The sequence below is a fragment of the Rhamphochromis longiceps genome, linkage group LG10, assembly GCF_057381845.1.
Source record: "Rhamphochromis longiceps isolate RC_006_pf linkage group LG10, R_longiceps_female_GT1.1, whole genome shotgun sequence".
Lineage (NCBI taxonomy): Eukaryota > Metazoa > Chordata > Actinopteri > Cichliformes > Cichlidae > Rhamphochromis > Rhamphochromis longiceps.
The window spans coordinates 34,441,746-34,466,304 of record NC_140566.1 but is presented as its reverse complement, the minus strand read 5'-3'; the positions used below and the strand labels follow the sequence as shown (position 1 = coordinate 34,466,304).

The window sequence follows — 24,559 nt, the reverse complement described above, 5'->3', positions numbered from 1 at the left end:
ATGGAGATCATGGTGTTTTTCTCGCTGCTGCTTCTGGTCTGCTCCGTTTCCACAAATCCGACTGAGGCAGATAATGAAATTGTTGACCAGCAGATTTCAAACCAACAACCCTGTCAACAGGACATCCATGCTGTGCTCAGAGAGATGGCAGTCTCACTGGCTGTGCAGAAAGCACAGATCATGATCCTACAGAAAGAAAATCAAGGTACAGTATCATGTCAGGTAGTGAGAGAAGTAACAAGAAACCTTCCATATGCTTTCATTTTTCTATATTCACTGTTGTCTTATAAAAGTGCCAATGTCACTACGAAAATGTCCAGATAGAAAGAAAAAACCCTGAAATAATCAGCATACTTTCTTTTATGTTATGGACAATGCTCTAAAATTAGCTGTGCAGTGAAGTGAAACTCGTAAAATTATTTTTTACACTTTTAGATCATTCAACAAAGCTGGACAGGCAGACAACTGAGATTGACCAGTTGAAGCAACAGTTACAAGGTAATGTGTGCAAGTCATCATGAGTCTGATCTTTTCTATGAAAAGGTAACTGTGGATGTTTGTGACACGTTTAATTACAAAGCATAAAGTTAAAAAACAAAAAAACAAAAAAAACAAACTGTGAAATAATGACATTTCTCTCTCTCAGATAAACAGGTGGCTTTCTCGACTTCTTTGTTGGATAGAGGCACTCTAGACATTGGACCCTTTAACACAGATACTACTCTGATATTTAAACAGGTTTTCACAAACATTGGAAATGCCTACAACCCATCCACAGGTAATAACACTGAATGTCACTTCTCAGCTATGTTGATGTCAGGCTGATGTTCCAGATGTTCTAACAGCTGATTTAACATGACAAAAACAAATGTCCCACAGGTATTTTCACTGCACCAGTGAGAGGAGTCTACCACTTTGAGTGCCATGCATATGGATATGCAGACATTATGACTCGGGTTGAGTTGTTCAAGAATGGAGAGCGAATTTTTATTATACTTGAACTTCAACCATCCCATATTTGGACTTCCTCTAATGGAGCCTCACTGCTTCTAGAAGCTGGAGATCATGTTTTTTTACGTCTCTCTGCTAATGCAAGGGTACGTGATAGTCAAGGTCATCACACCACCTTCAGTGGTCACCTACTTTTCACCATGTGACCAGTGGGACAGCTCTATAACGTCCTGTTTGGAGCTCACACTTCAGAAGTAAAACAGATTGGATTGGTTCAAGGTTTTGTTTGTGTGTGTGTGTGTGTGTGTGTGTGTGTGTGTGTGTGTGTGTGTGTGTGTGTGTGTGTGTGTGTGTGTGTGTGTGTGCGTGTGTTTCCTTCTATTTAGTCTTGTGTTTCTAAAACTGCTGACTTACAATGTTGAAATGTTTTTATATTTGCATCTATATCTGGATTACATACATGTGATAATAGACAGTAATAAAAATGGGTTTGAGTTAGTTTCTCTTTCCAAAGTTAATCTAATAAAAAATATTTTAGACATTTTTCTGCTCCAACTCACATGTTTAAATATTGACTGCAGGTTTCCCAAACATATGGTTTTATACAACCACAGCAAGGCCAGTACAGTGGGGGTGTTTTGCACCATCGCCCCACTACAAGAATGTCTTTAATACATCTACTTTTCTTGTTCTTCCTGATCAAGTAGAGAATGGTTTCTTTGAAAATATGTTTGAATGTCATGTATCATTAAACCCAGATCTGTATCACCACAATGATCGTGTTTGATTACTTTGCTGGCAAACAATCCATTCAGATCATATCACAGGAACATTAATAACAATGACCAATGACTAATTTTAAAGATGAATAATAAAGTATCAGCTACCTCTTATATACAATGGAAAAATCACTGCATATTCAGGTATAAAAATATAGTTTTCTTTAGTTATAAAAACATGAATCCATTCAAATGTTAATATTACATATGTCCATGTACATGGATCAACAAGAGAAAAAATATGAATCAAATCTGTGCAGGAAAAGTAAACAAACAATAGACAGCTTTTATCTCCTGCTGATAATTATCAGTTTTACAGTATAAGATCGAGTTAGTTCATCTTTTATGAATGATTAATAAAAACCTGTCACGTAGGAATTTTCTAGGCATTTAGAAATTGTTTGGTTCACTTAAAATAACTAAAACACTCCTTTTAAATCCAAATTCAAATAAAATCTTAAGACACAGTAGTGATCAGTAAATGGAAGAGCCTGAAAGTTATGTGTTATGTGTGGAATTAGTATTGCAGAGACTTGTAAGCAGAGCTATCAGCTCTTTATTGATGTCAGTCTCCTGTTCTGGTTTTCTTTTACAATGTCATTCCTGACACTTTACTTACTTTCTCCATTCTCTTCAGCTTCTACTTTCCAGTTGATTCACATTAGGCACTTTAAAATATCTCTTTTCTCTCCATCTTTTTCCAGTTCACAGCCATACTCTGTACTTACAGTACGATGGGACAATGGCACCATCATGTGGTCAGTTATCAAGTAGGAAAAAAAGAAAGAATAAAAGAGCAAACCATTTGACTCCAAATTTAACATATTCTCATCATTTTTACTTGTGTAGCTGAAAGCTTGGTGTAAACAGCCCCTCTTTGGACACATAATCAACACACTGAAACCAGGTAATAATAACGCCAACATGTGGAGTGGAAAAGTTCTGTTATTTTTAGTGCACATATCATAAACATATTCAGATGTGCAACCATACTGGACCAGTGTCTATACTTATACATACTTATAGATATCTATGACTTACTTAGTAATAGTGATGGTAGAATAGTTACATTTATTTCTTGCATATTTCCACAACCCTGTATCCATAATCACATTCTGCGTTTGCTACCATTGTATGTAGTGTATTATCTTATTTGTTTTGTATTTTTTGTATTTTCCGTCTGCTATCTCTACCTGAGCTGAGGTAAATGGTAAATGGCCTGTATTTGTATAGCGCTGTACTTAGTCCCTAAGGACCCCAAAGCGCTTTACACATCCAGTCATCCACCCATTCACACACCCATTCACACACTGCTGATGGCAGCTACATTGTAGCCACAGCCACCCTGACAGAGGCGAGGCTGCCGGACACTGGCGCCACCGGGCCCTCTGACCACCACCAGTAGGCAACGGGTGAAGTGTCTTGCCCAGGACACAACGAGCCAGACTGTAACACACACATTTCCCCACAGTGGGATCAATAAAGTCTTATCTTATCAAATCACTGACCACAGAAGTAATATTAAAATCATCTGTCAGTCACACAACAATGGAGCTTTATCTGAAATTAGAATCTGAAATCTACAGTTTATAGCTGTAACAAAAAAACCAAACAAAAAAAAACACCATGAAGATGCTTTAACACAATTATATTTCCAACAAAACTGAAACAAAGTGAAAAAAATATCTATGTCAAATCATTTACAGAGTACTGCAGAAAAAGACGACATGTAAAATACTGAAAAATGTTTCATTTAGAGCAGAATCAAGACGTTCCCTGCAGCGCATGTTGTTCCTAAACTTTCAGATACATTTGCCCCGCCCCCACAGCACTGAAGGGGGGAGGGAAGCCCTCCTCAGCTGATTATGACACCCCGCCATGTTAGCTATGAGATGTTCCAGTACTGTATAATACTTTTATTTAGTATTATAAATTCATCAGTCTTTTGTTGCCATTTTTATGAAGTTACCACAATCAAAATAAAATAGAATATGTTTCTAAAAACATTTAATATGTTGTCTTTGTTTCACTATATCAAAGACAACATATTAAACTCATATTCACTTTAAATATAATATTTAATTTAAAAAAATGCACTTCATGTGATATATTTGGTAATTTGTATGTTTTTAGGATGCTGAATGCAAAACATGAGAAGTTTACATTAAAAAAGCACAACAGTGATTAAAAGAATCAATATTTTATTACAATTAAATATGCCTAATTTCTCCGAGATTCCTTACCTTTCACTATGAACAAAATAAACCACCTTGCATTTTCGATTTGTATTTCTCTTGAGTCTCACTTTTAGAAATGTTAAATTAATATAAGAAATCATTATTGGATATGTTTTTTGACTATAGGATACCAGGTTTCACTTTATAAAGGGAAATTGTACGCTTAATTAAACTAAAAACTATCAGGGATGTGTGTGGATGAGAGGAAGAGATGAGCCAAACGCAGGACCCATGGTGAGAGTTGGAGTTTATTATAATGAGGGGACGAGCAGAACTTAAGCTGGCTGAACCGAGCTCACACATGCGGAGTAGACAACATCAATGACAAGACGCTGGACTGAGCGAAACTGAGGGTTTAAGTACAGGCTGGGTGATGAGTAATTAGAAACCGGTGAGTGAACAGCTGAACTTAATCTGAGTAAAGACACATGGAAGTAACTGGAACAGCAAAACAGGAAATGAGAACGAGTGACAAAATAAACTGAACATGAAGAAAACTGAAAACACTGGGTGAACCACCCAGGAACCCTGACAAAAACACCAGTTTTGAAAGAAATGTTAAATATTTTTCCTGGTTTCAGTGATAAAAATGTATAAGAAACAGTCAAAAAATTCTTATTTGATTTACATTTTACACATGACGCCATTGTTATTTTTGTTTAATCTATCACAATCTACTACAGAAAACATTACAATAGAAAATAATGAAACAGGTCTACAATAATCATCTGACATATATCAGCTAAAACTGCACTTTATCATAAATATAATGCATCTTCTTGACACCTATTCCTAGTATCTCTAATGAATGCAAAATATGAATTAAAAGAAAATTAGAAAAAGAAAATCAAGAGAGAGCAGAAATGATAAAAGTTGAGCTGTAGTATTTAGTGTTTAATGGAGTGAATTTCCATCCATTGTGCAGAAAATGTTTTTATGGTTTGGTTGTGGGGTGACAGCGGCTCTGGTTTCTGGTTCATTTGTAGATGCAGATGAAAAACACTTTGAGAAGTTGTCCGAAACACGCGTCCTCCTTCGTCACAGACAGCTCGTCATGGTAACGCTCTTTCTTGGTCAGTTGAGCTTCTTCTTTAAGTGACTAACAAGCTGGAACAAGAGCTCTGTCAGCACACCTCTGACACCCATTAAGCACTCTTTGCATGGCAGATGGTTTGATGAGGCTCTGGCTCTTTCTCACTGCGTGACTGAAAACAGCTGAAGTCATCTCAGACCCATAACTACAATAAAATATTTGGAACATCAGGACAGTCACGCTTTTGTCTTTGTGTTTCATGCTGTCTGAATAGTTCAGGGTTGTCAAACATAAGGCACGGGGGCCAGAATTGGCCCACCAAAGTCTCTAAGCCACCTCACTGAATGACTTTGAACAATGTGATGGAGGGCACGAGTTTTAACTTCATATTCATGAGTTTTACAGTTTTTCCAGCTGATAAAGAACTCGGCCGCTATTAAGTAATAAAACAAACTGCTATAATATGCTATAGAAAGGTAGTTTTATACCATTTGTCCACATTACAAATAAAGAAATCTCAAATTTTCTTTGTAATTAACAAAAATTTCAGTTTTATAACTACAGGACTTTTTAGCAAAGTTTTTTTATTTTTTGAACAAAAAACTGAGACTTACTATTGAAATTGCTTTTTCCCCGATATTAAGCTCTGTCACGGGTTAAATGTGTAATTAAACTTCTTCACAGTTATACGACTGAGTTTGAAATACTTTTAAATCTGCTGACATGTTTCACTTCACTCTGAGCTCTGCTGCACATCCTGATTTCTTTTTACAAACGTTCAGTCCTCACATTTGATCAGAAATATCAGCTCTTTGACATAAAGACAGCTTGGACTTATTTTCAGTTTTCATGCCTGTTAACGTCAGATGTGATGGAGGATAGGAGATGCTGCATGACGTGAACACATCTTGTAAAAAACCTAAATAGAAGTGATTTCTACGACTGTTATCTGCTTTAAACTAACAAGCTGAGCAGATGGAGCAGAAGGTTAATAGCTGATCAGATCATGTCGGCTCATTAGCTTTAGTTTGTTTTACTAAGTGCTGTAACCAGTCAATCAGAAACACACTGTCACTTAATATGTGCTGATGGCAGCGCATATGTTTGTACACACACACACACACGCACGCACGCACGCACGCGCGCATGCACACACACAGAGACGCACGCACACACACACACGCCATCTCTTCACAGGGCTGTTCATTTCCTGAAACTTCAACCAAATCTTTCACCTCAGGTTTAATAAATCATATTAATGGTTTGCAGAGTCCCCATAATCCGTAATCATACACAAGTCCCCACAATGTGGGTGAAATAGCAGGGGGTGTGTCCAGGTGGTGCTGGTGGAGTATAAATGGCGAGAAGGCTCTTGGTTCTGCCTCACACAGCTGCTCCTGCCCTACATCTCAAAGTTACCTCCTCCTCTCTGCCTGTGCAGGTGAGTGCTGGCTGTAGGTTTGGTTGTGAGGACAGTGACTGTGATGCTAACGTGAATGTGCTTTTGTGTTCAGCTCTTTCCAGCATGGCAGCGCTCTGGCTCCAGACCTTCTCCCTGCTCGTCTTAATGATGGTTTCGTGGCCGGGCTCCCAGGCCGTCGGTGGGCCACAGCACCTGTGCGGCTCTCACCTGGTGGACGCCCTGTATCTGGTCTGTGGGGACAGAGGCTTCTTCTACAACCCCAGGAGAGATGTGGACCCTCTGCTTGGTGAGACCGCCAACCATGAACAGAAACACTAGACAAGCTATTTCAGGGCAACTTTTCTTTCTCTCAATTCACTTTAAATCAGCTTTCATGTTGGAAACTGTAATTTTCCATATCTTTATGGACCCTACATGATTAATTTACATCTATTGTCATTTGTCTCAACACCTGCATCATATAATGGCGCTGATTTTGTAACACTTTGTGTTAGAATTAGTAATTTATGTTCTAATATGTTTAAAATGTATTATTTAATATAAATTCCCATAATTTTAGATCTGAACATTCACCTGCTCTTCATCCCATCAGGTTTCCTCCCTCCAAAGGCAGGTGGCGCTGTGGTGCAAGGTGGCGAGAATGAAGTGACCTTCAAAGACCAGATGGAAATGATGGTGAAGCGAGGCATTGTGGAGGAATGCTGCCACAAACCCTGTACCATCTTTGACCTGCAGAACTACTGCAACTGAACACTGCTCTGCTGGACTTTGTTTAGTCGAACCAGGCTCGGCTAATCAGGTCTGAGTCCCAACCCCACCTCCCCCCCTGCTTCAGAGGAGAGCCACAGCTGTCCTCTCTCTGAAAACCAACTGCTGTCAAATGAAGTGCTGAGAAATGGATAAAATTAATTTTCCAAGAAAATAAAAATGCAAAATGTGACGACGTGAGGCAAAAAAGTGTGTTCTTTTGTTGTGATGAATTCAGTTAATTGATTACATTGAAAACTCAAGCATGTTAGGTACCTGCTGCTATCCAGCACAAACTGCTGAGCTTTCACTTTTCAAATATTTGAGTTTAGCTTATAGTGTCACTTCTCTGAACAGGATATAAACACATCATGCACTTGGACATGATGTCCTTTTTCCAACAATCCCTTGTCATCTTTATTTCAGCAGCTCAGTGTCAGTGTTTTTTATTCAGGTCCTCATGATTATACAGTGGGGATGCAAACTACAATGCTCTATTTAGAATTCCCATATACCAGTATTATTTCCTAAATGTTGCCAATAAAAAACTAAATCAGAAGAATTTTAAGCAGTTTTAATTTTAAGTTAACCTCATTTGAGGAAGAGGTCAGAGGTCCAAGTATGGGAATATTTAGAATTCCCATGTTGTCAATTCAAATAATGCCAATAATAGTTTGAAATATTTAGCATTATTGTCACTTGACTGTCAGCTCAATCTATTGACTTTGAAGGAATTAAATAAGTTTCAAAATACTACTTAATACTTAAATCAATTGAAAATCATAGAAACTGGGGCCCCACGGCGCATTTTTGCCCCGGGCCTCTGCTGAGTTTGCTCCGCCTGTGTAGGGCGGGACCGGCTCGTGCCGGCAGGGCGGGGTCAGGTGTTCACCTGCCCCGCTGCTTTCAGTCGTTGTTCCGCTGATTCCGTGACGGGGCTGTGGTGTGAGTGAGCCGGGCTGCGGGTTCCATGCTGGCTGCGACGCTGTTGCTCGCTTTCTGAACATCTCCGGACAATTAATTTGAGTTCTGTGGATGCGCAGAGTCCGCAGGCTACTTCCGGTTCTGTGAAAGCCTCAACAAAGCAGCACGATGCGAGATGTTCACCTGAGCAATGAGACGTGCACAAACGGTAAGAAGTCAGAAAGAAGTGTGTGTGTGTCACAGTCAGGTGTTTGTTTGTGGAGCAGGAAACAAGTGCAGAGTGCGGGTGCGCTCTGTTTAAAAATGACTCACAACGATCCGGAAAACTGCTCCTTCTCCTCAGCCTGATGGACAGGGGCGTTTCCACGAGTGTTTGCTCTGTGTGTGAGAGAGACAGCGGGAGAGAGAGATTGACAAATAGTTGATCAAAAATAAATCCAGCGTGTAAACTTGCTGTGGAGCTCAGTTGTAGTTTAGCTGCCATCATCTCTGGTGTTCTGTCACAATTCTGAGGAGCTTGAGAAGAACAGCCACAGACTTGTTGAAGTTTGTTGAAGATTGTTCTCCTCTCCTCTGAGGAGCTTCTTCACTTACACTGGGACAGCACTATCATCTGTTATGTAGCAGGTTAATCAGAGAAACTCAGTGTTCTCCAAACACGACATCCCAGTGTACCTCAGACCCAGCCACACCCTCAGACCAGAACTGGTGGTGTATCCTGTAGGGCTGCCACGATTAGTCGACTAGTCACGATTACGTCGACTATCAGAATCGTCGACGACTGATTTAATAGTCGACGCGTCGTTTGAAGCTTTGTAAGATCACAAAAGACGCAGGAATAAGTAGCAGGATTTAAGAGTGTAATAACGGACTGAAACAGAAGATGGCAGCACTGCATGTACAAGGATGCCAGCTGCTGTTAAACCCCGAAGAAGAAGCAGCTGTGTCCCAGAATTCATAGCGCAGCCCAGCTCAGTTTCCAACAATGGCGGCAGCTAGTTAGTTTTAATATTACTCTTATTATTCTTTCTGGGTCACAAAATAAACGTTTAACGTGTTTTCAGGCCAGAATGTAGCTGTGTAAACCTCAAATATCTGCTCAGTTTATCAGGACACCACATATTTTCAAAAGCGCTCCGACGTTTTCAGAGACGTCTGTTACCCACTAGCTTGATAGCGAGCCGGGGGCTAGGCTAACTAGCGCCGTGAGAACACCGGACTCCCGGCAAATTGTTTTCAAACCCACCGCCGTCTTTCACTACTCAGGTTAAACATGATATATGAGTCACTTAGATAACTTAAAAATGTTATTGTTTGGCTTTTTTTCAGTATTTTATTTGTTCCTGAGTAAACCGGTGAGTTTATTAAACTTCACCGAAACAATCTGCACATTTAATTAAAATTTAATAAACTACCATCTTGTATTTATTTTTAGTTAGCACAGACCTGAAACACTTAAAGCTGTAAGCTAATGATGGTTATATAAGAGCAGATACATGCTGGTGCAATAAGCTGTACGTTTTAAGTACAATGGATGATGATCTGATTAGTCGACTATCAAAATAATCGTTTGTGGCAGCAATAGTATCCTGTGCAGCGCAGCAAGGAGAGCTCAGACCTCTACAGAAACCCAACACTTCATAAACACATGGGAGAACCTAGAAGAGCCACCTCGGCTGTACATCTAAAGGTCAAAGGTCACTCTACGAGGATGTTCACATTTTGGACAGAGAAGACAGGTGGTTTTGAGATGCCTCCCAGACGCCTTAACGCCCACTCACATCCTGGCTCAAGTGTTCTCAATAAGTCACATGACAGAGTGAGGCAAGGTCTCACAATAGTTTCACCTGAAACCTCTGCTGACAATGACCCACACCCATTTTCACACATTGAATCATTTGATGAATCACTCTTAAGGGTCAACTCCCACTCAGGCTTAAGTCCCTGGGACTCTGCTCCATTTGGTTTCAGAACTGAAGAAGCTTCTGGGATGAAGCATCTCCAACAAACTTAAAGAATCTGATCGCTTTTCTTTCCCGGCTCCTTGGATTAGTGACCTGGAGATACTCGGTCACAGATATATTTGAAGGCAATAACTGACATTAACAACACTGCAGGAACACACTTTGTGTGCAGTTGTACTTCTGTTTGTTTTCTATGCTTCAGCTCAGCTTAGTTCCCATCATCATGTTCAGCTTGAGTCATGGAGGCTGCTGTTAATGATTTCCAGCCCGTGCTGAGCTTTTATGATGCAAATCTCAGAAATATGATGGAAGACTGAGCGCACCTGCTCTGATGAACATGAAATTTATGTTCTCGTATTTCCTGATGAAACTCTTTGATTATATCTCACAGCAGCTCGGTTTGATCTCGCTGTTTTCACACATTTTTCTGGGCTCTATTCAGATGGATATTATCTTATGATAGATTTTAGATAGTAGATGTTTCCCACTGTGTGGTCTTTTAACATCAGCCCATAAACAGCTGTAGCTGAGGAGAGCAGCTGCTGGACTTTTATGAGTAAATGTTGTCCCGTTCCTGTGTGGTGGAGGAGTCTAGCAGTCCCGGCTCATCGTTGTTACATTTTGGGTTTCGTGATGCTCCAGATGTTGGCGAAAGCGCTGAGCCGTAGGCAGCCCGGTCCAACATCTGGACTCTTCTACTGTGAAGCCATGGGGCTGACAGAGAATCCACACAGCTTCGCAGTAGAAGAGTCCGGACCTTAAAATCCAAGCAGCCGGCTGCTGTTCAGGGATGCTGGCCTGCTCCTGTAATTCAGGCCAAATTAGATAAAAGTTGCTGTTTTGAGGAAGCGCCATAGAAACAGACAGCTTGGCATCATGTAAAAGCATCGTAAGATGGACAATTATTTTGTTTAATTCATTGCCAATAGGGAAATGTGAATGTTCGTGTGGCTTTTAGCTAAATTTCTGCCTTTTTTTTTTCTTTCTTTCCTGAAAATCAGTTCCGTTTTTCCATAATTTGGCCCGAGTGTGTTGTGAGGATTTGACCTTGACGTCCGTGTTTCTCCCTCTCAGTATTTTTGATTTTGTTGTATTTAATTGTCTCTTAATTACATCCTGAGTCTAAAATCCAAACACTGTTTTTCTGCACTTGCTGTTAATCTGTCATAAAGCTTGGACTTAAAACACACCCCACACTGCTGTGGGGTGTGTTTTATGGTGGCCCGCGTGTACGAGCGCTCACTGTTGACAGTGTAAATATTAAACTGCTCTGCCTGGTTTTACTCGTCCTCTCCGCTGCGTGTTGTTACTGCAGCAGCACAACGGTCGGGTCAGTGTTACACGCCTGCAGCTGCGTCTTCGAACCATACGCCCCGGAGACGCTTCCTGATGTGAATGCTGTTTAAAACAGAGCTCCTGTTGTCCTGTAAGGAGTGCCCGATTATTCACACTATCCATCTGTTTTCTTCTGCTGCTGAAAAATCCCCCTGTTTGGTTTTTGCCTTTAAAATGTAATTCATTTAATTTATTAAATTTATTTATGATGAAAACTAATCGATCCAGTGATAGAAACACCCAGGGTCATGTGCTGTCACTGTCTTTCTTTGGGGAGTCATACATTTCTCCACAGCTTCCTGAACACTTCAGCTCAGACACAGCAGCATCCTCTCTCTGCTGTGTTTTGTCCACCGTCTTGTTTTGTTTGAAACATGCTTTGAGGAGTTCATGTGGAAAATTGAAGTTCAGAGCACACTGCTCTGTATTTATGAGACTCTGTATTTATCCAAGAATTTTACTTTGAAAGTTCAGTCACAGCCGACTAGCTGGTGCTGGAGCAGACTGTCTCATACTGTCCCACCGCTGACGTCTCCGCTGAGTCTTTCACGCAGACAGAGTCAAGCTCCGCCATCTTGGACTGGTGAAAGTCACGCCTGTGTTTTACCCCAGAGCCGTGCAGCTCCCAGAGCTTTGGGAAAGTTGTTTTCAATGTTTGTTAGCAGTGTTTAAATCTTCAAAATAAAACACATTTGAGTGTCTTTTTAATGATGTCACTGTTGCTAAATTCAGCCTGCCGGACGCTCCTGCTTCAACTACCTTTGGTTAACGAGAGTGCTTCCATGGACGCGGCTGTAATCAGTAAAAAATAAATAATTAGCTGAAACATAAAGGATGTAAAAATGTGTCGCGTTTGTGTCTCTGCAGGGTCGGCGGTGAGGTTGTGGTGTGGCTCTCAGTTCACAGTGTGTTTGGTCACTGGAGAAACGCTGATTAACACACACCTGAGCAATGGCACACAGACAGGTATCTCTCCCCCCCCCCCCCCCCCCCCCCACACACACACACACACACACACACACACACACATTCCTGTGTAAGTGGGCACGAGGAGTTTGTTTAGGGTTAAATATCAGTGTGTTTAAAGATTCGTTGTTGTGTGTTGATGATTGTCAGGGCTCACGTCAGTCTCATCCATCGAGTCTTTCCTCAGAATAATAATCTGATATCTGACACTTTCACATAGTTCTTAGTTGCCCATGACTACAGTGTTGCTGAGTCAGCAGTGCTGTGCCGGAAACCTGAGACAACAGGTAAACAACAGCTGCAGGTTAAATTAGCCGAATGAGGCGCTGATGAGTGGATTTTCCACTCATCAGCCAGTGTTTAAGGGGGGGAGGGGGTCCACAAATAATCTGTTTTGTTAACACACTCTGTGTCGTCGGCCTTTTTCTTTGTGAGAAAAATAAAAATGCACTATTTTCTCATTGTAGCGTTTCCACCTCAGCACTCAGTCTTTTATACGACACGCCTCCTTCACCCAGTCACACTCTGACGAGCACATCGGAGAGAAACTCGGGGTTCACCAGCTTGCTCAAGGATACTTTAGCACGTACAGGACCGAACCACCAACCCAATGATTGGTAGAGCTGCGCCCACCACGGAAATATTATCATTGTCTAGAGTGAATCAGAATCTGTTTAAAAAGGGTAAAGCCTCCATGTTTAGTCATGTTATGTATTTAGCTGTAACGCTGTTAGTTTATGAGTATTAGCAAACATGATAAACTAACAAGCCCAAATACGTTCAGGTATGAGAATCCTGATTACTGCTGACAGACTTCAGGTTACACACAGACTCGAAGGATGCAGTGGCCAATGCTTGTGCTAATGTTTATATGCACAAGTGTTTCCAAGATGAAAAACCTTTATTGGGAAAGAAAAAAATCATTCTTTATTTGTTGACATTGTGGATGATGTCATTAGAAGTTTCCCCTACAGGAAGCTAATGAGCTGCAACTTTAATGACTGTTTGATTGTGTTGTTGTCTCCATTGTTCTCCGTGTCTCTGGAGACGAGTTCCTGAAACTGTCTTTCCAGGAAGTGATCGGTTCCTCGCACTATCAGGGTTAACTGTGTAGCAGATCAGATGTAACACGAGGAACAAGGAAATGAACTCCACAGGACGTGTGTAACTGTATCTGTCACGTCAGTGTTGGCATCGTGGTAGCCTGACAGGCAGGATGTGTCCAAGCACACCGAAGCACAGTTGAAGATGATGAGCAGACCAAACATGGAGTAGATCAAATAGCAAGAGAGAAGCAGAGAGAGGAAGGTTACTCCACACTTCCTCAGTACAGACAATGGAGGAGGAAGTCGGACGCAGCACAGACTCGTTCAGGTGAACTAAAGCGTGACCATCACCGCTGTGAGCGAGATCAGGTGCACAAGCAGAGGCCACATATGCATATCGGTGGGTGGGGTGTCTTTCTGTATGTGTGTGTGCGCGGTACAGGTTATTTTTCTAAATGAAACAATAGCATCAGTGTCAGCTCTTCATCTTTGAACATTCAGTCACCTCACAGCTGAAATAGCAACAGCTTTTAGTGACGGTGACCTCCATCAGAGCCAGGCTCAGTGAGCGGGGGGAATGAAGAGCACAGAGATGCAAAACTTACTGACAGAGCGAAGCGCCGTAAAAACACCTGGGGACAAATAGACAGGAGCGTAGAAGAAATTCCCAGTGCATCATGGGAGGTCCCTTAGCACTCTAAGCCCGCTGCAGCATAACTGGTTTAGGGTTCACGGTCACCTGATTCAGCCCTGCCTATAAAACAATGAAGCCTCAGAGAGTGGAGGGGGTGTCGCCTGAATCCAGACTGGTTCCATGCGAGGGGCCTGACGGCTGAAGGCTCTGCCTCCGTTTCTATAGAAACTTCAGGAACTGTGAGTAAGCGCTGCTCTCTCAGACGGCGGGCTCTGCTCGGATAATATGACTCTGCCAGTCTTAGGAGCTCGTCACATGAGCTAAGGTGTCCTGTTGTGCTCACATGATGGAGTGGGGCAGTGTGTCACAGAGGTCTGATGGGTAAAGTGGGTTAATGACCCCAGGGCCACTTCTTATTGGACAGCCACCACTAGTTTATTAGCTGGAAATTCAAGAGGCTTCCCCACCAGCTGTGGTGCCAGTTTACCTCAGACCTGTATGTGTGGGGCAGCATTTGCGTGGTGTGGTAACGCTGATAAGCACACAGTCTGAGGTTCACACACACCCTGATAAACACACACTCAGTGACGTCGTGTTTGTCTCCAGATGTACAGTCAAACAGCACCTACAACCTGTGGCTGGGCCTGACCCTCGCCCTGCTGTCGGCCTTCTTGATTGGTGGGAGTGTCATTCTCAAGAAGAAAGCCCTCCTCCGATTGGCCAACAACGGACACACCAGAGCAGGTGAGCAGAGTCAGGTGTTTCTGATGTTTGACTTATAAGGTTTATCCGGGCTCAGCCCTGATGCTATTAGTATTCATGGCAAGACCACATGTGGATTCATCCAAAATTGAAAATAGTTCCCAGTAAATGCATCGGTCGAGGAGGGAGGGGCAGCTTTGTCTGTTTAATCTTCGAGGTCAATATTATATTTGGAGTGTTTATTGATATTTTAGATGAGACCGTTGACCTTTACCACCACTACAGGAACTCACTCACCTCCCACTCTGAGTCGCTGTTGCTTCCAGTGCTCTTCTCCCTCCTATGTAATGACTTTCTGACTTTCCAGGAAGTGATATCAGTTTCAGGTGCTCTCGGGGTGGATACTACTACTACTACTACTACTACTACTAATAATAATAAGGGCTGTGCGATATGACCGCTTTTTTCTTTGTGAGTATTTATTACACGGCGTGCTGCGGGGAAAAGCCTGTTCTAACGTTTGAGTCTAAGGTTTACTTTTTAGCACCTGACGGCTCTTTTTTGCTTCTCCTCTGTAAACTCTCTGCATGCTCTTTCACGTGATTATTTTTATTTTGAAAAGTCTCAACAGGATCTTGAGCATTATTGTGAAAGGTTCATGGGGAAAATAAACAAGTGGACACGCGGTAAAACCATCGCGTGTGAAAAAATATTGCCGTAAACAGTTTATTTTGTGACACCACGAAACAAACGATAGCATAAAATGAAACGATAAATGTTTTTATATCATCATCTGATATATATCGTTATATCAAACAGCCCTAATAATAATAATAATAATAATAATGACAATGATGATGATAATAATGGATTGGATTTATATAGCGCTTTTCAAGGCCACTATTCATTCACTCCCACATTCACACACTGGTGGAGGCAGCTACAGGTGTAGCCACAGCTGCCCTGGGGCAGACTGACAGAAGCGAGGCTGCCATATCGCGCCATCGGCCCCTCTGGCCATCACCAGTAGGCGGCAGGTGAAGTGTCTTGCCCAAGGACTGTGCAACGACTCATGTATAGCGTGACAGACGAGCTCATGAGTATCACAGATCATGTCTGAATCATCACTCTCAGAGTTTCTGTTATTCCCTCGCTGCTATCTGTGTCACACTGTGGTTGTTTCAGGTCTGCTCGCCGCCACAGTGTTTTAAAAAACACAGAAGGTTCAGGTTCTGTGACTCTGAAAATTCACAAAGTACATGTAGAGTAAATCTGCCAGTAAATTAAATTTTATATACTGGAAAAAAAACGCGTTAAAAGCAAACATGAAGTCTGAGAACGGCATCTGACATCTGCAGGTCTGAGTTTTGGGAACTAAACTCATTTTGGAAGAATCGATGTTCATTAGAATAATTAAGACTGTGGGTTTGGTGGGTTTTCTCTTCTATGAAGAGCTTGCTGATGTTTGTCTCTGAGAGTGAATGAATGTTTGGAGGATGGATCAGGCTAAGGTTTTAAAGCTGCACATTTGTCCTTGAATTTGTTCCATAGCCTGTAAAGGAGGCTGTTTACAGCCTCTGGTTTATGGACGTGCTGATGCTTCCTCCCTGAACTGGTTCCAAGATTTTTATATTGCTCCTTACACTGCACCTGCTCTTTTATATGGCATATATAACTTGTACATATCTGTGTAGATACTTGCGTCATTACACACATTCGCTGTTTAGGTATGTATGTACCTACAGACTGAACTTTAAGTTTATTTTTTGGTTTCTCTTATTCTAAAGGAATTTTACTGTAAAAAATCTACATGCTGCTTACGGAGAGATGCCAAACTGTTTCGTTGTTCTTGTGACAATAAAGATCTATTCTATAATTTAGTGATGAAATGTGTTAAAGATGGAAAAAAAGGAGGAAAACAAAGATTTCCTGACTTGGATGATCCAGTTTCAGACGTTTCTATGTTTGATATATTTATAGGAAGGTGTGGGGGGACAGATTGTCGACATATTTTTATAGTTTGTAAATTTACTTTAGGACTGGTATCCTAGTCTCTCTCTAAATGCGGATATAATGGTCTCTAAATACAAAGACAAGTTTCGGTTTTCAGGTAAATGAGGTGGAGCATCGTGCTGATTGTGCTGTGTGTGTTTCTGTAGGTGACGGAGGCCATGGTTACCTGAAGGACTGGCTGTGGTGGGGAGGCCTGTTAACCAGTAAGAGTTTCAGTTCCATCTAATTTTCTGATCCACAGTTCTGTGGCTGGAGTACAAGCACAGCCAACAGCTGTTAGTTTAGGATGTGACATGTATACAAATCTGTCACGAAAGTAAACGGCTACGATATAAATCACAAAAATTTAACATTTTCTGTAAATTCTGTGAATCTCAGGCAACTCGACTTGCATGTTTTTTTTCCAGCTGGGCGTCGTGTAGCTGCAGTCGAGTGTTTTAACAGATGCATGAAACGATACATTTTTGGACATAAGTTGTAACGGCCGCCGTTTCCTTTCAAAGTTTGAGTCTAAGGTTTATTTTTTAGCACCTGACGGCTCTTTTCTCCTCTGTAAACTCTCTGCATCCTCTTTCACGTGACTCAGTTTATTTTGAAAAGTCTCAACAGGATCTTGAGCTTTATTGTGAAAGGTTTACATGGAAAACAAACAAGCGGACACGCGGAGCAACGCAATGGTTTTACCGTCGTTGTTGCTAACGACGACACGTAAAAGCAGGCGCTTGTCCGTCCGTAGTGTGGTTATTAAATTAAGAGAAAGAGAGAAATGAATATAACCACTACAGTGACCATCAAAACGGTGAAAACATTGCTGTAAACAGTTTATTTTGCGACACCACGAAACAAACGACAGCGTGATAGGAAACGATAAATGTTTTTATATCGTCATCCGATATATATCGTTATATCGAACAGCTTTACTCTGTTCTGTATTTTTCTCTCGTGTGATGGAGCTAAACAGCAGTTCCCTTCAGCTAAACTCATCCTGGATCTTATTCAAATTTCGGTTTATGTTCGAGTGATTAAAAATAGTTCCTATGTTGCTGTCAGCAGTGATTTTCTTTTCCTCTGCAGTGGGAGCAGGAGAAGTCTGCAACTTCGCTGCCTACATGTTTGCTCCGGCCACGCTGGTGACTCCGCTGGGCGCCCTGAGTGTCCTCATCAGGTAGCTCTAGTTTGTAAATTTAAATTCCGTTATGTTTGTGTTTTAAAGCAGCATGTTTGTCCTTGAATTTCCTTCTGTGGCCTGTATCAAGGCTAACGTGAAGTCCTGTGTGCTCTGCAGTGCAGTTCTGTCCTCCTACCTGCTGGGGGAGGTGTTGAACATTGTGGGGAAGCTTGGCTGTCTGCTGTGTGTGCTAGGAAGCATCCTGTTGGTTATCCACGCCCCACAGGAACAGGAAGTGACATCACTACGGGAGATGACCAACAAGCTGCTGGAGCCTGGTGAGAGGGGTCGCTCTACTATCTCAAACTCAGAGCGTTCGGTCGTCGAGCTTCAGTTAGTTCGTTTTTTTAAGGAAACTTTGGTTTAAATCATTGTTTTCAGTTCAGCACTTGACCCCCACAAAGACTCATATGAGGACTGAATTACTTCAGGATGCTGCCTCAAGTGGACATTAGAGAAACTGCAGTTTTTGTATTTTGACGTCTTGGTCAGCCCCAGAGGTCACTGCGTAGCCTTCTGTAAGGCCACAGAGGCGAGCTGGAAGGTTGGACAGCTGAAAATGACAGCCCGGTGATGTCATTTTACCATGATGTCAGCAGTGTTATCTCACTGATCCAGAGTCTAGATGCAGGCACACTGATACAGATGTGAGGCTGGCTTATCGTCATAGTAACACCTGAGCCTCAGCTTTGGTGCAGAGCAACTTTTTATCAGTTCAGATGTGAAGTGAGGAGCAGAAATCCATGTTTCTGTGTCAGAATCTGTTTTCTTATCATCCGTCCTGTGTGCGTGCGTGCGTGCGTGCGTGCGTGTGTGTGTGCGCGTGTGTGTGCGTGTGCAGGTTTTCTGGTGTATGTGGCGTTGGTGTTGGTGCTGTGTGCGGTGCTCGTGCTGTATTGCTGTCCTCGCTTCGGTCAGTCCAACATCCTCGTCTACATCGGCATCTGCTCGCTGCTCGGCACGTTCACTGTCTCCTCGGTGAAAGGCCTCGCCATCGCCATCAACACAGGTAAGTGAGAGAGAAGCGGGCGTGCCCGTGCTGCAGAGAAAAGCGTTTTTCCTGCTCTGTGAAAGACAATGCTGGTGTTCTGATATTCTGCTTCTTTTCTTTGCATTTTATTTGTTTCCTTTGAGTCACATGGCTCATTCTCAGGAAAATCAATTCAACTTTTTAAAAACCCTCCCTCATCACTGTCTTAAAGATGAATACACAGTATCACGCCTCATACACACATGAACAAGGATGTCTCCAAATTCAGACTTTTTGTTTTTTTCTGGATCTGTATTTGATAGAAAAATATCACTGTTTAAATAAAATGTCTCCTTTGTAAGGCTGCTGCTGTTATTAAATCACGTGTGCGTTCTCTCTTTATCTTCAGTGTTTTATGATCTTTCCGTCCTTGCTAATCCTCTCACCTGGATCCTGTTGGCAACGCTTATCGTCTCCATAGTAACACAGGTAAGTTTCACAGGTCTGTTTGTCCGGCCCTTATCTCTGTTTCTCAGCTGTATTATTGTTTAATGGTAAAGCACGCAGTGATGAATGGCTGGGCCGGAGATGTTTGGGCTTCAGCTGCGTCCTCCCTTTAGATGGATCCCTGTTGATCTGTGTTTCCACAAAACAAACTGTTCATCTGAAAGGACTCTTCAGCATTTGGGCAGAAATCTGTAACTTTTTGGATGAATACACATGAAGTAACTTTCCATCAGATATCAGCTCACATCCAAGGCACAATGCAGGATTTCTAGTGTTTGCATAATGAAAGTGAGTAACAGCTAACAGCGTCATCTCCATAGAAATGTATACATAAAGAAACACCAGCAGAGAAAATGACCCTGAAGTGATCAAACACCCACTGAAGGACACCAAATAACTACACACACAACATAAACACAAGTGAAAAGAACCTAAACATCCACACACACACCCTGTCCATGATATATTGAAAAACAGAAATTTCCCACCCTTCAGTGTGTTCTCAGAGGCATCGCTGACATGTATGGATCCCAGGACAAACATGCTTTATGTTTCTGCCACAGGACTTGTGTGACTTCCCTGTCCTTGTGCCTGTCTCCAGGTAAACTACCTGAACAAGTCTCTGGATATCTTCAACACCCTGCTGGTTTATCCCATCTACTACGTCCTCTTCACCTCCGTGGTTCTATCCACCTCCATCATCCTCTTCCAGGAGTGGAGAAGCATGTCGACCATCGACATCATTACAACTCTGGGATCCTTTGTGGTCATCGTGGTGGGCGTGGCCATGCTGCACCTTTTCAGAGAGCTGCAGGTCGGTGGTCCGTCTGCATTATTGTTAAAATTCCAATCATCTCAGTGAGATTTTGAACAGCTCCTTCTTCAGAGGACCTGTCACACATTGAATACATCCTGCATCTCTGCTCTGCTTTGACGGCGATGTTCTCACTTTGGAACTGTAATAAAATGTGCATAAAAAGGACTGCAGTGTTGAGTTTGTCAGTGTCAGAAACCTGGCAAACATGGATGGCATACATATATGTGTGCCATATGTTGCATCAACTGAAAAAACATGAAATGGGACCAACTGATTGTTCAGTACATGAGAAACTAACACAGACCCCTCAGTCTGAGTCTTACATCATTAGCGTTCTGTAGCAAATGTTTCGATGCTAAGACTACAAGACATATGACAAGTGTACAAGACGTACAGCTGCAGATCAAGTCCACCCCTGACCTTTGACCTAAGCTGATACCTGCTTCCCTTACAGCCACCTTATTGTCGAGCAGCTAATCTGTGATGACACAAAGCCAATAAACACAACCAGTTCTGGTTTAGTTTGAGCAGGGCACTCCTCCAGTTCTATCCATCGTCACCCACATCAGTGTTAAAGTCTCCTCAGAGATGGAGACCCCAGCATCACACCCAGTGGCTCCAAGAAGACTATCAACATCCCAGAAACAGTTCTAGCCAGTTTGCCACTAATTAGTGAGGTTCTCCAGATCTTTTTCAGACCCTTCTTTTAGCCAGCAGCTCAGCAAGGCTCATTCTGGGCAGCTACATGAGCACGCCTATGAAACAGGAAGTTGGGGTTCCTGAGTATTCAGATATTTTCTGTTGGTAAACACGTTAGCGAGGCTGATGTTAGCATTTAGATGCAGTAACACTTTTACATGTTTCAGCCTCAAAGGGTTGTTGAGGTCACTCAAATACTTTGTCTTTTGATGCAGATGACGATGAAGGAGCTGACCATTCAGCTCTCACAGCCAGTGGAGAGGGAGGAGCTTAACCAGCAGGTTGTAACCAATGGAGGAGGAGGAAGGAGTAAAAAAGAAGACAAGTACGGGCTGATGGACAACATGGTGATCGAGAGCCTTCCCCCAATGAGAGAGGAGGGACCGAGAGTCTTCATCATCAGCTAAGGAAGAGGAGGAGGAGACTCAGGTTCAGACTTCGCTCTGACTGTTACTGTAATGATCTGCACTTTAAAGAACGTTCTAAAACGGCCTCCAGTCTGACGGCGATCCAGCTCACACTAAACTCACTGTTACTCTTCAGATTATCACAAACTTAACGTTTAGATAAATATGAAAGATCATTACTGAAAACAGAAGCTGACTTTTAGTCCATTCCATTCTCTTTGCATTAGCAGAGTCACTTTAAATACAAAGAGCCACAAAATGCAAAAAGATGCAAAACAGCGGCTGAGATACAAAAAGCAGTATAAATACTGCAGACTGCCCACAGACATGTGAAAAGTACTCTGAGCAGCTGTTCTCTGCTGCTTAGTGTTGAGTAAATGAAGGTCAATCAATGAAGTTACTGCATATCAGAAACAATATTTTTCTGAATTTACGGTCAAATTCAGCGTCTGAAAACTTGAATGGTGCCTTTGTGCAGGCGTTACGGTGGGTGGTGTTGTGGTTTTTTGCAGACAAATCCATGAAAAGAGGAAAACCGGCCATCTGTGAGACGCTCCTCGTTTTAAAGCTCAGCGCCCGAGCTGGTCATCGCTTCTCAGGTGTTTATGTTGTGGACGTGTGATCTGACACCGAGCTCTGAATAAGTGATGACACACACAGAGCAGGCTGAAGTGTGGCGTGTGAGAGAATCTGTTTTTATTAAATATGAAACGTTGGGCGTGTCTTCATCAGAAATTATTTACTTGGAGATCAACACACTCAAGGAGATTCTCAGAATCAGAGCTGCTGTTCTGGGAGTTCTGGCCTCTGAGTCTAATCATTTACATTCTGTATTCACAGGAAATTTCTAAATTTGATCCTGATGTCAGATGTTTGTGTGTTTCTGAGTTTCTGTTGCTCCCAAACAAAAAACCTCTTATTGCATCAAGTAAATCATGAGAAACATTTCATCAGAAGCACATAATCCATGTTGTTCACCCGTCTGTGGCTGTGATGCTGCACAAACCACCGTCTCCCCCTCCTGGCTCTGACAGTAATTGCACAAACACTGTTTCTACTTTTTTTTTTTTTTCCCCTTCTGAGTACCTGGAACTCCGCCCACACACTGTTCAGAGAAATATTTTAAAGGGTGAGTAACCGTGGCAATAATACGTCCACATCATTTTATTCACTCTTTTAAAAACTCCATTTTAGACAGTTAAAAATTACACATTTAAAATGTAATGATGATTAAACATCTGCTCACATGTTAAAGCTGTCTGAATGTTTCCACCACTTTTATTTTTTTCTTTTTATCTCCCGTTGTCATCCGGTTGTTCAGTCTGACGTCACTAGCCGTGTCTGGGTCTAAACTCCGCTGCAGGTCCATATATCAAACGATCACTGTGGCATTACTGAGAGTTGAAAAACTGTCTAAAGTCTTTCATCTTTAATAAAATGATCAGCGTTCTGCTCTACCAGGTGTAACAATTGAGTTTAACATCCAGGCATCCATGAAAACGGAATTTATGACATTTAACGGAGTTAGAAGTTAGCAGGAAGTTAGCTCGCTAGCTTCTATCTAAATACAATATAGCATGTCCTGACTGCGGGGTTTTGGAAACAAATTAAAATGTACAGCTCTGCTATCACTTCCAGCATAAATGAAGACAGAAAACTAAACAGCAGTGACGTTTGTAGGGTTACTGAAGTTGGGCTAGCTGGTATATAATGATGTGCTACGTGACCGCTAGCGACACAGCTATGTTAGCATAATATAAACAAGCTAACTTTTTTTCCACTCGATAAAAGTTACCGTGAGTGTTCTCGGTGGTCAGGAACAAATGTAATCGCATGGCAGGATGCTGTGAACGGACCAAACTTCAGCCAGGAGAACAACTGAGATAATCCATCCACAATACGAGGTTAGTCATTCATATACTGCTGCATGGGCTGGGCTGTAGTTACATCCTAAGGTTTTAAAAACTGAGCTTAAATAAATGATTAGCGATAATAAAAGCCGAGGGAGGTCAGCAGTGATCACTGACTGTTTTAGGAGCTTTTTGAGATCAAATAGAAGAAAATACAAAACATTAAACATGTTAACAACACAAAAGCCATATTAAACGCAGACTACTTTAGACCCGGAAGTAGGATTCGTCACGTCATCACTTAACGACCGGATTGTTAGTGAGCGGAAGGGTTTCGCTCTTTTGTTTGATGGAAAATTTTCTGAGTGCTGGATCCTGTCAGACTAAAGGCCTCTGAAACCAGAGAGACTTTTGTTGTTTTGTATAAATGTCTTTTTTTAAATATTGAAGTAGAAACAACTAATGTTGGCCGGGTCGCTCCTCTGCAGGGCGACATGTGCTCTCTGGTTTTGAACTCCTCTCTGCTGACGGCTGATGTCAATGAAGCAAACAAACAAGGTGTTTGCGACTGTCACTCAGTGTGTGCTTTAACTTTAACGTAGCGCGCTGTCATTCAGTACCCCAGCGTTTAGTTCTCCTCCTGTAGGTTAAACTTCTGAGGTGTCCTTGAATGCCTCGTCACAGGCGTTATGCACACACTGCCTGATGATCCGTGAAGCCCTTGCTGCTGAAGACGTTTCAGCTCGTGATGCTCAGAAGAACAAATATCCAAACGCTCTGAGTGTTCAGGTATATGAACTCTGATAAAGGGACACACCACTGCTTTTATAATCAGGTTTTATTGTTTGTATTTATTGATTGTTTTACTATGAATACACTGTTTTTGTGTTCTCTGAACATTTCAATAAAGAACTGTGACCAAAGGATCGCTTTTTTTTTTTTTTTTTTTTTTTTTTTCCTTCACCATGATGTTAATTTATCATCCAGACTCAGGGTGGGTGAGTTGGTCCTCATGTTGGATCAGAGCTTCAGATTGTGTAAATATAAAAGGAAACGATGCCATTCATGCTCGATGGGCGTGTTTGAGTCCAGCGACCTGCCGTGACATTGTCTCACCAACCACTGGTCATGTTTTGGAGAGTAGATGTGAAGACTGAGACTACTCTCATGTCTGCAATCTCCCGTTAATAAATGAGCGTCATGTTGGATTAAAGTGAAACTATAGATCGAGGCCGTGAACTCATCATCAAAGGGTTTAACGAGTAAAACATGGCTCAGCTGTACAAAAGTAGATTTAGCATTTGATTAAGTTAGTTTCTGTAACTGTGTCACTTTGGAGAAGCACATGTGGATCCTCTGAAGCTGCAGTCCAATGTTTTTGGACCTG

The 24,559-nt window shown here is 42.0% G+C and overlaps 3 protein-coding genes across 3 annotated transcripts; all 3 read left to right on the top strand.

The window, feature by feature from the left end:
- LOC146661281 (complement C1q tumor necrosis factor-related protein 3-like) lies at window positions 1–1,157 on the top strand. The gene is made up of 3 exons (XM_085419708.1): window positions 1–205; window positions 647–778; window positions 880–1,157. Exons 1-3 carry the CDS (start codon window positions 1–3, stop codon window positions 1,155–1,157), a joined length of 615 nt encoding a protein of 204 aa, XP_085275834.1.
- A 5,235-nt stretch (window positions 1,158–6,392) lies between these two features.
- ins (preproinsulin) lies at window positions 6,393–7,626 on the top strand. Its single transcript, XM_085421386.1, has 3 exons — window positions 6,393–6,441; window positions 6,515–6,709; window positions 7,016–7,626. The coding sequence occupies exons 2-3, from the start codon at window positions 6,526–6,528 to the stop codon at window positions 7,171–7,173; spliced, it is 342 nt and encodes a 113-aa protein (XP_085277512.1). The 5' UTR covers window positions 6,393–6,441; window positions 6,515–6,525; the 3' UTR covers window positions 7,174–7,626.
- Window positions 7,627–7,886: 260 nt separating this feature from the next.
- Window positions 7,887–24,089, top strand: LOC146661279 (magnesium transporter NIPA2-like). The gene is made up of 11 exons (XM_085421385.1): window positions 7,887–8,302; window positions 12,261–12,359; window positions 14,646–14,783; window positions 16,901–16,957; window positions 17,829–17,919; window positions 18,040–18,200; window positions 18,764–18,931; window positions 19,302–19,381; window positions 20,001–20,213; window positions 21,131–21,344; window positions 21,835–24,089. The coding sequence occupies exons 1-10, from the start codon at window positions 8,263–8,265 to the stop codon at window positions 21,320–21,322; spliced, it is 1,239 nt and encodes a 412-aa protein (XP_085277511.1). The 5' UTR covers window positions 7,887–8,262; the 3' UTR covers window positions 21,323–21,344; window positions 21,835–24,089.
- The last annotated feature ends 470 nt before the right edge of the window (window positions 24,090–24,559 follow it).

What these genes read in the sequence shown, in the direction of transcription:
- LOC146661279 (XM_085421385.1), top strand. Translation starts at nt 8,263, where the DNA reads ATGCGAGATGTTCACCTGAGCAATGAGACGTGCACAAACG. An exon ending in CAACGGACACACCAGAGCAG is followed by an intron (nt 14,784 to 16,900) that starts GTGAGCAGAGTC and finishes GTGTTTCTGTAG; the next exon opens with GTGACGGAGGCCATGGTTAC. An exon ending in TCGTCTCCATAGTAACACAG is followed by an intron (nt 19,382 to 20,000) that starts GTAAGTTTCACA and finishes GCCTGTCTCCAG; the next exon opens with GTAAACTACCTGAACAAGTC.
- LOC146661281 (XM_085419708.1), top strand. Translation starts at nt 1, where the DNA reads ATGGAGATCATGGTGTTTTTCTCGCTGCTGCTTCTGGTCTGCTCCGTT. An exon ending in CCTACAGAAAGAAAATCAAG is followed by an intron (nt 206 to 646) that starts GTACAGTATCAT and finishes TCTCTCTCTCAG; the next exon opens with ATAAACAGGTGGCTTTCTCG. An exon ending in TGCCTACAACCCATCCACAG is followed by an intron (nt 779 to 879) that starts GTAATAACACTG and finishes AATGTCCCACAG; the next exon opens with GTATTTTCACTGCACCAGTG.
- ins (XM_085421386.1), top strand. Translation starts at nt 6,526, where the DNA reads ATGGCAGCGCTCTGGCTCCAGACCTTCTCCCTGCTCGTCTTAATGATG. An exon ending in AGATGTGGACCCTCTGCTTG is followed by an intron (nt 6,710 to 7,015) that starts GTGAGACCGCCA and finishes TCATCCCATCAG; the next exon opens with GTTTCCTCCCTCCAAAGGCA.